Genomic DNA, 14,126 nt, shown 5'->3' on the forward strand with positions numbered 1-14,126 from the left:
ACTAAATACGAAGCTGATGCCTCTCCACTAAATACGAATATTAGCAGGAAATGTAAATTCTGAGACAAACCAAGATGTGATGATGAAAAGGTTGAGAAATTCAAATCCTTTCAAATGAGCCCAAAGCAGGTGGAGCCTGCAGGAGTGGGGTCAGCCACAGGAACCGTGGGTGCTTCCCCTGCCTTTCCGCTCAGCTCTCACGCACACGTACACAACATCGCAGCATGCAGTAGCCCCACATGCTCCCACCCTGCTACACGCTAAGCAGACACAGAACAAGAGCAAACTGTCTAAGGAAAAAATCTTCACAAGAGACAACTTTCACCATCATACTCCATACTATCAAAATTAAAGTTGTTTTGCTCTCTTGTTATCAGCATGAAGTACAGGAAGTAGTAAATAAAAACAGAACAGGCAGTAACCTTCTTGCTTGACCACAGTTTTGGAGATGTAATACTGTTTGTCCACTTTCAAAAAAATACACTCTGTATTTTCATAATAGGTCTATAAGCTGTATTTGCTACTTGTTTAAATTACAAGAAAGGGCTTAGTTTGACCATTAGTTAATGGAAAATAAAGGCAGAGAAATGTTCAATGGTTACTATAAAAAATCTGTATTTTTCCTTTAAAAAATCCTCTATTGTAATGTAAGCTATTAATATCTGTTAAGATACTGCAAAGAGTATGAATCTTACACACTCAGTTATGATGATGATAAAATGTGGGATAGAATGGATAAAACTATTTGAGTGAAATAAAAGTTTCCATCCAGTCTCACTCTGACCTTGAATTAAAGTCTTTTTAAGGCCCAATACTACATATTCCAGGAATTAAAAAATTAATAGTCAGCAATTCCAAAGACATCAGAACAGATAAAAACTAAAAGAATTTAAGAAAATTCAATTCTCCTCATTCTTACTCAGTAGGGATTACTCTCTTTTAGATAAGGAATATGACTTCACCTTCCCAGGCCACAACTCCAGGAACTATTACTGAGATAGGAACAGCCAGAACTGGCAGGTTTGGAATATAAGTGTGAAAGTATGCAACATGGAGATGGAAACAACCGGCTCTAATGCCTCTTAGTCTACCATTACTAACTTCCATCTGCTGAAAACTGATTATTGGACTATACTCAATTTAAGTGAAAGACTGGATCAAATATTGAAATAGGGGCTTGGAATAAAGTAGAAGGTAAATGGCTGCTTGCTGAGTGCCAAGAGGAAGGTGGAAATATATACCACCAATTGCTCAAATGTGCAACTGGTAAAGCCATAACTGGGACAACTTCAGCCTCTGCACCTAAAACAAGGCAGGTTAAAGAAGCTAATCACAGGCAGAAATAGCAGGGCCCGTGTTCTAGCTGGCATGGTGGGCTCTGCTTCTCAGGGAGAGTACCCTGTTCCCCCAGTTTCAACATGGATGATGCCATCAAAGAGAATTGAGAGCTAGCAATGTTGCAGATGCAAAGATGGAAAAGACGCTTGGTAGTTTCACAGAACTAGAAATATCAGGAAAAATAACAGTGGCCCTGATCTGTGGGCCCTCACACAGAACAACCAAAGTCCGATAAAGCCAGCCTCCATGACCTCTCCTTGTATTTGATAGAAAGAGTCAAACTCCCAGAGAGCAGGGGATGGAAAAGAGTGCAAGAAAATGATGTTTCTCTTTCCGTCTGTCCCCTAGAGAAGTGTCCTTTTCCCCTGCTGACTACAGAGGGAACCCATGCAAATTATTCTCACAAGGCTGAAGATAGTCTCTGTGATCATCCCAGTAATATTACATCAGAACCACCATTTCGAAAGGTAAGTTTGCAGGTATAAAGGTAACAGACAGATTAGACGAGTACTTCTTTCCTACACAAGCTTTTATTTCTATTTTATGTCATCATTTTTGCAGTTTACTAAGACCCATATATGCAAAATATTTATAACCTACAAAAGAAAGTGTCAGTTGGCAGATGGTGTAGGAAAATTTTCTCTTCCAGTGCCTAGACAGACCTTTAAAATGGAATCAGAGCCTTAAACATTAGTCAGTTAAAAATCTAGTCCGTTTTATCTCATTGCTTACTAATGATGAATCAACGAATCAAATATAAATGTAATCCCTCATTAGAACAAAGGAAAAGGTGTGATCTGAATGCAGAGCAAATGAGAGGTTTGCTCCAAGGGCCGCAGTGAGGAGCAGTGACACCCAGTGGCAGTGTCTCCTGCAGCTGATGATTGTGTTCAATGAGACAATTTCAAGACAACTATGCTATTGGGTTACAGATACAAAGAGGATTACAGTTACTCTAGCATGGAGAATCAGATTTCCATTCCTCAAGAATGACTAAAATTCCCCCAACTTTTTCTGTCCACAGATGGTACTGATTTGAACAAACCATTCCATGCTTCCTAGAGTAATCATGCAGCTTGTTTAAATTTTCTAAACATGACTCAACTATGATGAAGTGATCACTGTTCAAAATGCAGCTTTGTCAATTATTCTTTCAGATTAAATTGGAATTTATGTATCTGCTCTTATAAACTGCTGCTTTGGTATGTGTCTAACAGGAACTTTATTATTATTCCTGATTTCCAGAAAGGTGCACTTAAAGGCACGAAAAAGGCTGTGTTTGTGGTGGTATAGGACACTAATTGTCTAGGACTGTGCTCTAACTAGCTAGTTGGCATTCTAGTGCTAATCCCATATTTAAATTTCCCAGGAATCATGGGTACGACCCCTTAAGTCTCACCATCACATATCTGGTGCAGCCTCACCTCAAGTACTGTGTGCAGTTTTGGGCACCACAGTATGTTAGGGATACAAAGCTACCAAAGAGTGTCCAGAGGAGGGCCACGAAGTTGGTGAAGGGTTCAGAGGAGAAACCATATGAGTGGCTAAAGTCACTTGGTTTGTTCCGCATAGAGGAGACTGAGGGGAGACCTCATCGTGGTCTACAGCTGCCTCACAAGGGGAGGAGGAGGGGCAGGCACTGATCTCTTCTCTCTGGTGACCAACGTCAGGACCCGAGGGAATGGCAGGAAGATGGGCCAGGGGAGTGTTAGGTTGGATATTAGGAAAAGGTTCTTCCCCCAGAGGGTGGTGGAGCCCTGGAACAGGCTCCCCAGGGAGGCAGTCATGGCACCAAGCCTGGCAATATTCAAGAAGCATTTGGACAATGCCCTCAGAGATATGGTGTGAATTTTGGGGTTGTCCTGTGCAGGGACAGGAGTTGGACTTGATGATCCTTGTGGGTCCCTTCCAACTCAGGGCATTCTATGATTCTACAATCTGACAGTCTTCCCCTATTGAATTATGTTGCATTTGTGATACTTCAGCCAGCTCTGGGAGCAGGGAGTTTTTCAAAGTCTGAATTTTTTGGTGCAATATACTCTATCATTTTCCATTTAATAGCTTTTAATTCAGCTTCTGAAAGCCAGCCAGGGAGCTGGCAGAGAGGCTGGCCATGAAATGCTGCTGAATTCATTTTCTGGACTGGAGGAGGAATGAGGTATTTTCAGGTTCATCCACCATTGTTCACATGATGGCCGAACTCCAACGAAAAGCGCCTGAAGCCAGATCCACATGGGATTTTAAGCTCCTAAAACCTATTTACGTGCCTGAACTCCCACTGAAGTTGACAGGAAGCTAGGCACCTAAATAGAAGTTTCTTTCACAGATCTTGGCCCTGGTTCTCTACGTTTGTCTGGCTGTAATGCTAATCAGCCCTTCCAAAGCTGGTGGGCTGCTCTGAGATTAAGTTTGTATTTGAGAATCTAAATGAAAGGAAATTCCTGGTAGAAAAAGCACCACGACTGTGCAAAGACTCAGATCAAGTTGAACTGGACCAGTGGAACAGGTTTAAATCAACAGAAATACATGGTAGAAAAAAATCTTACTCACAATGCAAAGATAACCTAAGGACAGCAAAGGACACACACACAAAAAATCTACTGAGAAAAGAGAAGTTACAGCTTTCTGTAAAGACTTCTGTGGAAGGCAATGACTACAGCTGCGCAGGCCGGGAACAGAAGACAGTAATATGATACGGCATAGTTCCTAACGAAGTTAATAAAAAAAAGTCTGCCTACAGAACAGCTGCTTGTAGCTGGAGTTTGGATTAAAAGAACAGCGGCAGCCTAGAAGTCTGTTGGGTGGTATTAAGAGCATCAACAGGAGAAAAGTGAAGAACAAAGTAGAACAGATAGCAGTGGGCACACAACAAGAGTCTTCAGAAAATGGAGGTATCTGAAAAGAAAATGAATATTCTGTATTGATTATGTCTATCATTTTTTGAAAGCTTAGTTACACAAAGGGGTTCCCTGGGTTATGTTGATATCCCTGATCATACTAAACAGTACTCTAGCACAGACTGCTAATTTCAGGGGGACTCATCATGATATAAAGTCCTGCTCAGTATGAACAAGAACATCACAAATAGGTCCCAAATGGTTTTACTAATATGAAAATGTAAAAAACTGTAGACTGTTTTTCCCATGACTTGGGACTGATACTGTCAGACATGCTTTAAAGGGAATTGCACAGTTCAGAACATGTCTTTAAAAATGCCTCCTTGGACTGTGTCCCCTAGTCCTTAATGCATTAGAAAATTCTACCTCTAACTATGGAATCTAAGCACTGAAAAATCAAATCCTACAAATCTAAGGAGAAATGCACACCTTGAAGCTAATCTTATAAAAGTAGTGAAAAGCTGTTAGTATTCCAGTCTGAAATTAAATAAGAATGTTCAGCTTTCTGACAAACGGGACCACTGTCTACTTTCAGCAAACAATTTATTTGACCTGTAAATGCTTTCAATGTCAGCTTTGAATGTATATGTCACCACCATTTCTTATATGTTAATCTAGAGTTGACCTACTCCTGAAAAAAGTATTTCTTTCATCCTACACTATATGATTCTTCTATTTTTATCTACCTGTTTATAAAAATAACATCAATGCAATTTCTTTGGCAGCAACAAAGTGATCATTGCATTTGTCTTGTGAAGATTTGCCATAAACATCAAAGCCATTAACTGACATTTGGACATACCAACTAATCAGAAAATCTAAAAAAAATTCACGATATCTTAAGAAAATAGAAATCTGGTTAAAAAAATCAGTTTCAGTCATCTTGGAAAGAAGTATTTCAAAGATGCTTAGTCATGATTCACTCTGCAATTTTTGGATGCTTTTACTTTAATACAGTTTGGAAACGTGAACTTGCAGCATTGATTGCACGTGTGAAACACACTGCTTTTATCTGTAGTAGTGACAAGTCCACGGAAGCTCTTCCATTTCCAATGCTGTGGCTCTGCAGTAGGTTGATCCCTCTGGATAACCAGGCCAACACCCTGCACTGCACAGTGCACTGCACATCATGCTTTGGACCCTACTGACCGCTTTAGGGTACAGACTTAAATATTTCTTCCGGTGCATTACAGTCATCTGTGTTTCTCTTCACAAGTTAATGAGGAAATTAATGGAATTCCAACTCACAGAGCTGCCATGAGCTGCCATGTCCGAAGAAAAGGATTTATGGTAAAGGAAGCAGAACATTTCATTGGATATAAAGCAGGCTTTAAGCCCATGCTACATTGCGTGCTCCTTACAGGCCTGGATGAAAAGGTCTACATTTTCCAATGGGCACCTCCATCCTGGAAGTACAAACCCAGAATCTTTAAAGGTTCCCCTGTGCAGAGAGTAAAGACATTTTGTGCAGAAGTAACAACAGATGATGATTTTTCTACCTCCACACCAAAAAAACTAAGAAACACTCCCATTACCAATCCTTTCAGGCACTGCTCTCCTTAATGCATGCAGCATACTTCTGTGTGTAGCTACAAGTTAGTACTGGCCAGCAAAATTCAGCACAGGTTAAATTAAAAAGTGTTTTCTGGACAAAGTCCTAGCCATATTTCTTGTAAATATAAATATAATAATATAAATATAATCTCTGTTTAGTAGAAAACAAATGTTAAGGACTGTCAGTGCAGTACAATGAGGGCCTCAGCTGGTTCCAAGACTCTGAGTTCAGTTACAATATTAAGTAGAACTAGCAGTAAGGAGGGAAAAATTACTCTGCATGTCTTAGTACTATAATCAATATGATTAATATTTTCAGAGAAGAATAAAAAGTCTACGAAGAAAAATCTAACTTAAAAAAATTGAAAGCAGCAGCAGTTTTCTTTTGATTATTCATGCTTAACCACCCCAAGTGGCTTTTTAATTGTTTTAGTTTTATTCTTAACTAAGTGACTATTACACTTACCCCAGACTTGTGAGTTAACTGAATCTTCACAGCTTCACTGTGCCTTTTGGAGAAGTTTCCTACCATCTTATGGCTCTTTCTCCCTTCTAAAAGCTCACTCAACCTTAATGATATTTCATTTTAATATGTGCATTTTCTTGAAAATAATCCAAGGATAGCTATTCAGTCATAAAATCCTAGCTCATTTATGCATGTGTACTTGCTATATTATCTTTCATACCCTGTATAATATATTTAAACACAAAGTAGTATTACCACTACAAAGTCGACAATTTTTGTAACATACTGCAACCTGGCAGAAGTGGTTTACCATGACAATGGAGCTAGATTAGACACAAAACACTACTAATCTCCTCATAAATTTCATCTTCATGATTCATGTTTAACTGTACCCAGATATGAACAAATTTACCTCAAAAAAAGAGGCAAATAATCTTGCTAAGAATGTAAAGGTCAAACATTATGCAGTGAGACACTGAGCCAAATTCGATTTCACTTTATGTCAGAAATAAATGCATTGTCAGTGACTCAGTGCTGGCTACATATTCTGTGACTAATCTTAGACCACCATAAATAAGAAGCTGACAACAGCTATAAAACTGTTTCCATTCCCAACCATTAATCTCCAATTCCTAGTACCCAGTCACCACAAAACAATTCATGCAAACACACGGTTAAGGAAATGTCCTAATAATAACTAGTTTGTTGTAAATATGACTAAGCAACAACATGTAAGCCAATGCTAAAACAGCAAGAAAGGATCTGCACAGTGTATGTGGCAAAAAATACATGTATTGTAGTATAAACCCTTCACTTAGGAAAACTCCCAGTGAAAAGACACACAAGCCACATGTTGTTACAAAATGAAGTCTGTTTTTTCTTCCTGCTAGTGCAACTCTGTGTAACATAGACCACAACAGACTAGCGGTGTGTCTCTCAGGCCCAGGCTTAATACCACATCCATAGCTCCTCCAGGCTTTCCTCAAGCACTAATTAATAGTCAACCCCAAATTTCTCAGAAATCCCAAGAATTAAGTTGCCCTGGTGCCAGGCTTCTTTAACACTACTAGACTTTCCCCCATCCTCCAGGCAGCCTCATGGTCTCCTCTGTACCACCGGGTAACATGCCTCCTACAAGACTATTGCCAAAACCTTTGGGTTTTGGACGAGTCCAGTTTTAATTGTGCATTGGCCCACCTGTCTGCACACCCATCCCCAGTTTCAGTTTTACTTGAGCTCTGAGTCAGGGCTGGCTGGTCACCAGCCCTGATTTAAAAGAAGGGGTGGAGAGCGATGACTGCTGTTGAGAAGTAACTTAGGTGCACGCTCGCACGCTTCCATGTTCAGCACAGCAGTTAAGCTCACTACAGTATTTCCAGACAATGCTGTAATATACTAGTATGCTCATCTATAATATTTAAACAATGCTTCCTTCAGAAGTGGATTTTGAACCCTGCTGATGGACAGAAGTTTCTGAGCAAACAAGAGGGCAGATGACCCAAGCAGATGTCTTCAGTTGCCAAGGAGCCAGACCAGAGGAGACCAACAGGGATCAGAAAATGGCAGAGTTTGTAGGTGGGCTGTTGTTGATCAGGAAGCCAATTCAGAGAGGATATTTTTACCAGAAACAGGTATGAATGTGTCATCTCATAGTTCAAATAGGGGATGTGGCCAGGCTTTAGTGGGATGGACTGCATATATGAGGAAGGGCCATCATGGCCATCATCAAAGTGCAGCCTTGGCTATTTTCACAATGTTGGCTGCATACACCAGCAAGGGGCTGCTTTGTCCTCATTTGGAGCTCAGCCATTTGATCTGTAACCAAAGCAGTAGTAATTCAGCTGATGATACAGAAGTGGTCTAGATTCATTCAGCCATGCACTCCCACAAGTATAATTTTAAGTGGGGAAATCAAAGCTCAGAGTGGGGCACTAAGGCCTTGGGAATAGGAGAGAACCAAGGGCTGAACCTGAAGAGATGCATGCTGCTCAGGAAGCTACCAACAGGAAGTCTAAGCATAAGGGTAAGTCTGATCTCCAAGTTTAGACGTCAGATTCAAGTCTGCATGGTAGAGCTGCCCCCTCCACGTGTCATCCAGAACCTAAACCCTGTTGCTGACACAGACTCTTGTATCTATTATTTGACAGAACTGAGCAAAAAAAATGCATGAAATATATATGAGAATGGGTGCTGCGACTCATCTTTTAAGTTATTCAATAACTTAGTAACGAAAGTATTACAAAAGCTAGGTTTGGTTTAAGCACCAGGGCATACAGTTGTACATCCCACCCACATGTTTCCTAATGATCCAGCTGTTCTGAATTAGAGAGCTCCTCAACTCCACTGCATGAATTGATGTCACTGAAGAGGGAACAAAAAAAACCAGAACTAAATGCAGTAATTGCTCCTGTAATTCAGCAGGAAGGTGAAGTCTCATTCTGGATCCTGGTTGCTGAACATTATTTTTGATTTTTATATTGAAGTATCACTGAAGAATAAGAAAAAAAAGCCACAAAAGAAATAATCCCAAAAGTAGAAATCATCCCTAACTGGGGAAGAGAACTGAATCAGGCATTTGCTTCCTGGACTGGGAGTTGGACTCCTCTCCACTTCCAGTTTAGAAACTAGGCACATAGCTATTTACACAGAAGCAATGCTGTATTTTGCACAGAATTTCATCTCCAAATGCATAAGGAAGTTTCAGGTGCCAAATGAAAGCACAGCCAGGATTAGGTGAAGTGTGAAATGTGCTTGGAGAAAGTAAGACAGACTTTGGGTGATAATTTTTACTCCAATGCCAAAAAACCTGCCTACATTCTTCTTAGGATTTAGCTTCCTTTCTTGTTAAAAAGTCCTATTTATCAAAAGTTATGACAAAGTCTACTTGAAGAAGTTAAATGCTCCTTAATTACACAAATTCTGAACAGCTTTATTGTCAATCAATGAAGTCATAGCATTGGCCCCTGGTAGAAACAACACATTAAAAGTTTTGCTCCCAACAATGAAGGATTTAGCTGCCTGCATTAAAGCAGGTATTTCAAGCCTGCTTGCTCACAGTCATCATTTAAATTAAACAAAAAAATTAACTTGAATAATTTGTTACCTTTTTCTGGAAGTGTACTGGCATTGCATATCCGTTCTTCACCATCACCAGCAGATGTTGCAGCTTTTATTTTAAATTGATAAGTAATATTGGAAAGCAGATTTCCAAAGGTATGCAGTGTATCGTAAGATAAAAATTTTGTAGAATTTCCTTCAACTGTTATGATGTAATGAGTAATTACACCGTTGGATGAAGCAGGAGGGTCCCACTGCACTAGGATCGATTGCCAACTCGTTGCAATACAATGAACATTCTGGACAGCATCTGGTACTTAAGAGATACACAAGCACCAAAGATTAACATTCCCACACAATTAAAATGGTAATCACAGAACAATATAGTCAGAGAAGTAGATGCAACGTTCATAGTGAGGGACAAACAATCCAGTGGAAGAAAAATTGGTACTGTAAAACAAACACATTGAGAGAACAAAATACATCTTTGTCCTCGTTAGACGGTTCATTTCCAACTACTACGAACATGATTGATGGCAGTACTTGAAACAGAAGAGGCCATCTATCTGGATTTTTCCTAGTTGTGTGCTCCAGTTTTATTTTCACATCTGCTTGTATTTTCCCTATGTTTTTTTTTAATGTAGTAAAACATACACAGTAGTGTAAAATTCGTATACATATTCCACAACAATTTCAACAGCAGAAGTTCCTTATTTGTCTGTTAGCTTGTTTTCTGTTAGGCACTGTATCATATCTCTCTGTCCTTTCAGCAGAGGCACAACCTGCACAGAAGTCACTGTGCAGGTTTCAGAGTTGTCATATTGATGCTATTACCCTACTGTTCCCCACCTCCTTGCTGGTTCCAGCAGGAGAAATTTTTTAAATGCTCATAAAAATTTTATAAAAGGTAGCAAATATTGTACTCATGCTGAAAGTAGAGCAATTATCTGTGACCAATTGATTAAACAGAACAAGGAATTAAAGTATCTCAGAAAGGGCTGAAGTGCTGGCTGTACCAGCCAAGAGAAAATGAATCCATAGTAAGGGGTGCCCCAGTCTGCTTCCTCTATTGAAACACATCCAGGAATCCATAAAATAGTGAAAATACTGTCAGTGAGGCACCAGAAATAAAGGGAAATGTGTTCATTATCACTGCACAGAGGTAAATGAATCTCTTTAAAATTATTTTCTTTTCAGAGCTCAGAGAAAATTCTTTTTATGTTTCTTAAAGGAGCAGAAGAAAGAAGATTAACTTGTACTTTTAATAACGACTACAGACAGAATCCTTAGATGAACTCAGTGGGGAACTGATCCAGCAATTGCCCAGAATCTGGGTTGGAGGGAAAGGAAACAATGCTGCAATTAGCTAAGCATAAAATCTGAGAAAAAGCTGTAAAATGACTAGACCACAATCCCATGGGCAACGTCTCTCTGGCACTTCTGAAGAAAGTACCATGAGTATGGAATGTCAGTGATGAAATGAGACAACTGATGAATGACCATGGCTTTTGGGCAGGACAACTTCCAGCTGCAGAGATCCAACAGCCGACCTGAACCAGTTCAGTGATGGTCCAGATTTCTCATCGTGTTGTAACTGCTGGGTACAATAAACAGCATAATCTTTCCCAGAACCCCTGTTTTATCAGCTCTGGAAAGAATATTTCACTGGAAACATGGTCTTGAAAAACTGTAGTCACCATATGGGATATTTTGATACCTAGACTCCTCCCTTTACTGTCAGTATAAAGGAACCTGTGAGTTCAGACATGGCCCCCTAACCCATGCTAGTCCCCTGGCACTGACAGACCTGATAGAGCACATGAGCCTGGGGATTGCCCTGACCTGGCAAAGGAGCTGCAGTTTTGCACAACGGCCAGTTTCACAAACCCACAGAGCTCCTGGGCTCTCTTTAGTGAATCTTGACTATTCACTTTCACATGATAAAATTTTTCATTTCGAAACAAACTGCAACTTCAAAAGACATGCAGAAAGCACAAGACAAAACTGTACATAATTAATTAAACCAGCTATATTGCATAGTCCTCCCCAGTTGTCAGGAAAAATAAGATCTAACAAGTTAGGATATTTAATTAGTGGCTACCTTCCCTTCCTAAAATAAATTATTAAAAATGTTAAAAATTTGTATTTGTTTAATAAAATTTCCAGTTCATTTGCCAATCTTTTGTCCAGCTGCTTTTGATACTTGCTAAAGTTTCAGTTATTTTCACAGGGATCTGAATTATCGCTTTGATCTGCAAAGACTGATATCTATCTAATTTTCCTCCCTTTATCTGTGATGCTATTAAAAGATTTATAGTAGCCATATAAGCCTCTCATTTCAGATGAGGACATTTCTAATTCTACACTTCCGACCTCAAACTTCAAACCCAGCCTATCCGGTACAACAGGAATGTGAATCGGCGTTACACAGGCAGAAGAAAATGAGATAGTGTTATGTTACGTTTTCTTTGGAGAGAAGAGGAAGACTGTTGTTCTTGAAGCCATACAAGGAAAATATACACAAACAGAACTGCAGCTTAGAAAAAGTCACATCTAACCTGATTCCATCGTTGTAAACTGGACAGCATTACTGAACTGATTGCCATTCCCAAGTTTGGTAAATGCAGAGACGCTGATAAAATAGGGGCTGAATGCTTCTAATCCAACAAGGTTTGCCTCATGGTTTGAACCTGAAATGTTCTTAAGGAAGAAAAAATTATTAGTATGCAATTAATCTGTATAAACAATGTGGGCCTCACCTTGAATCCACTGAAATGAACAGAAGATTTAGAGCCATAGTCTTGTCTCTTCTACTCTGAATAGCTTTCAGTGAAAGTAGTCCCTGAGCTCAACGAAAAAGAATGCAGGGTCAAATTCTTCCTTTCCTTTCTCCTCTCCCTCTTTCACTGTGGCTTGTGAGGAAGATATGCCAAAGGGTAGTATTATAATTACCATAGCGTTGTTAGAAAAGATTAAGTCTACAGATGCCTTTTTTTTTTTCCAGTACTGTAAACTCTTGTCACCTCCACACTGCCACATCAACTCCCTCTCACCTTCTACTTCCTTACTACACCTTTACAGTGGAAAAGATCATGGTTTATAGCTTGTCATTTCTTTTACTTTACCTGAGCCAGACACACAGACTGATGAACAGCTTCGAAAAAAAGATTTAAAAAAAACCAGTTCAGTTCCTGATGGCTGCTTTTCATGGAGCATGCAAGGTATATTTTGTGCAAATGTTGAGGACTATGACAGCAGCAGGGAAAGAGATGAATTTCAGCAAGAAAACCTGGTGAAGACTTTGTGGGATCAAATTTATCAGAGAACTATGGTGCTTAACTGCAATATTTCTATATATATTGCTCTGCCTGTCTTGCCACAACCTAAATCTAATTTCTTGCCCATAAAACATTACAAAACATGACAAAACATAGGGCATAGCAGATGCATTCAAGTGCTCCAGCCAGTTTCTGTAGTCTAATTGAGTTTGAGCCTGCCTTAGATGGACAGTGGGGAATAATCTTTGGTGGCCTCCACGGGGACCCAAAGAACGTGTTTCCAAAGGCAGCTGGCTGCTGGAAACACTGTGTATGTGAATTGTGCTCCCCATCTTCCAAGGATGACAGAAGCAACTGGGGTCATGGCAGCACTTCATTCCACAATGGGGAGTAACAGCAGACTGCATAAGGGGTAGCACAGTAGGCCACCTCATGGGGACTGACTTCCGCAATACATATGCTTAACATCAGCACAAACACTTTCCTTGCACGCTAAGTCTCTGCAATAAGGACTGTACTGCTGAAGGAGTTGGAGTAATTAAGCTCCCCAAAGTCCCACATCTTACATTGCATGTCTTAAACTTATAGCTCGCAGCAATGCCTTTTCCCGGCAGCTTTTACAAGCGTCTCGGGTGAACAGAACTCACTGTAGAGTTTCTAAGACTGAGGTGCAATCCTGGCCTCAGCTTGCTGCCCTTACAGTTCATGGTGCATTTCTTGATGTTATCCAAGCAACCAGATTAAAGCAGATATAAATGACTTGATCAATTTCTATATAAAATTTTATAGCATCTATTTAAGTTAAAATTTATTCAGTTATCCTTGTTTTGTAAAAGTAAAAAAAAATTTAAGCCTTCTTTCCTTCTTTCTTTTTCAATCTTGGAAGTCCACAGATACTAAATAGCTAAACAAAAGTACCATCAAAACAAGTCACTTCTGTCAGTTTCTAACATCAAACTTATGCCAAAATATGAACTAAAGATTAATAAAGCTTATCATTAATGAGATATTAGAAGCTCAAAGCAAATTAAGATCTAACCATTTTTTTTTTCATCTAATCTTAAAAATTGAATTGCGGGCATGCTGGAAGGGAAAGCAAACGGTCTTAACAAACAGGAATTTAGAGGAGCTTTGTAATTCCAGAAGCATAAACAGAGATTTAAAATATTTGTCATATATTATATTCCTAAAGCATGAAAAAAGTATTTTAAAAATTAAACACTGATAATTATAAACATACCTGATAAAATATTTTTTTGGTGTTGTTTTGATAAATCTTAAAATTATATCTCATAATAACACCATTTGGCTGGGGACTTGGATCCCATTTTAGCCCCACAGAGTCTGCAGTGTAGTTGGTAATGGTCAAGTTCTGGGGTGGAGCTAATGGCACTGCAAAAGAGAAATGTTCTTGAGTTCCGACTTATAAATAATCCAGGCAAAACCAAACACTTTGGAGAAGCAGGAGAACATATGTATGCTTGTTATCACTTGCATCTCAACTCATCAAAACTGTACTTCATTGCTATTTAAATA

At 39.4% G+C, this 14,126-nt stretch overlaps 1 protein-coding gene across 3 annotated transcripts in view; it reads right to left on the reverse strand.

Moving 5' to 3' along the window:
• Positions 1-14,126, reverse strand: part of PTPRQ (protein tyrosine phosphatase receptor type Q) — a 145,550-nt gene that overhangs the window by 52,664 nt on the left and 78,760 nt on the right. For all 3 annotated transcript variants that reach the window (XM_075080736.1, XM_075080737.1, XM_075080738.1), the window contains exons 40-42: positions 13,831-13,982; positions 11,871-12,012; positions 9,359-9,628 (exon numbers count right to left, since the gene is read on the reverse strand). In XM_075080736.1, coding sequence (XP_074936837.1) covers positions 9,359-9,628; positions 11,871-12,012; positions 13,831-13,982 — 564 coding nt within the window. The remainder of the gene's footprint in view (positions 1-9,358; positions 9,629-11,870; positions 12,013-13,830; positions 13,983-14,126) is intronic.

This window comes from Phalacrocorax aristotelis, chromosome 1, assembly GCF_949628215.1.
Source record: "Phalacrocorax aristotelis chromosome 1, bGulAri2.1, whole genome shotgun sequence".
In the NCBI taxonomy this organism is placed as follows: domain Eukaryota; kingdom Metazoa; phylum Chordata; class Aves; order Suliformes; family Phalacrocoracidae; genus Phalacrocorax; species Phalacrocorax aristotelis.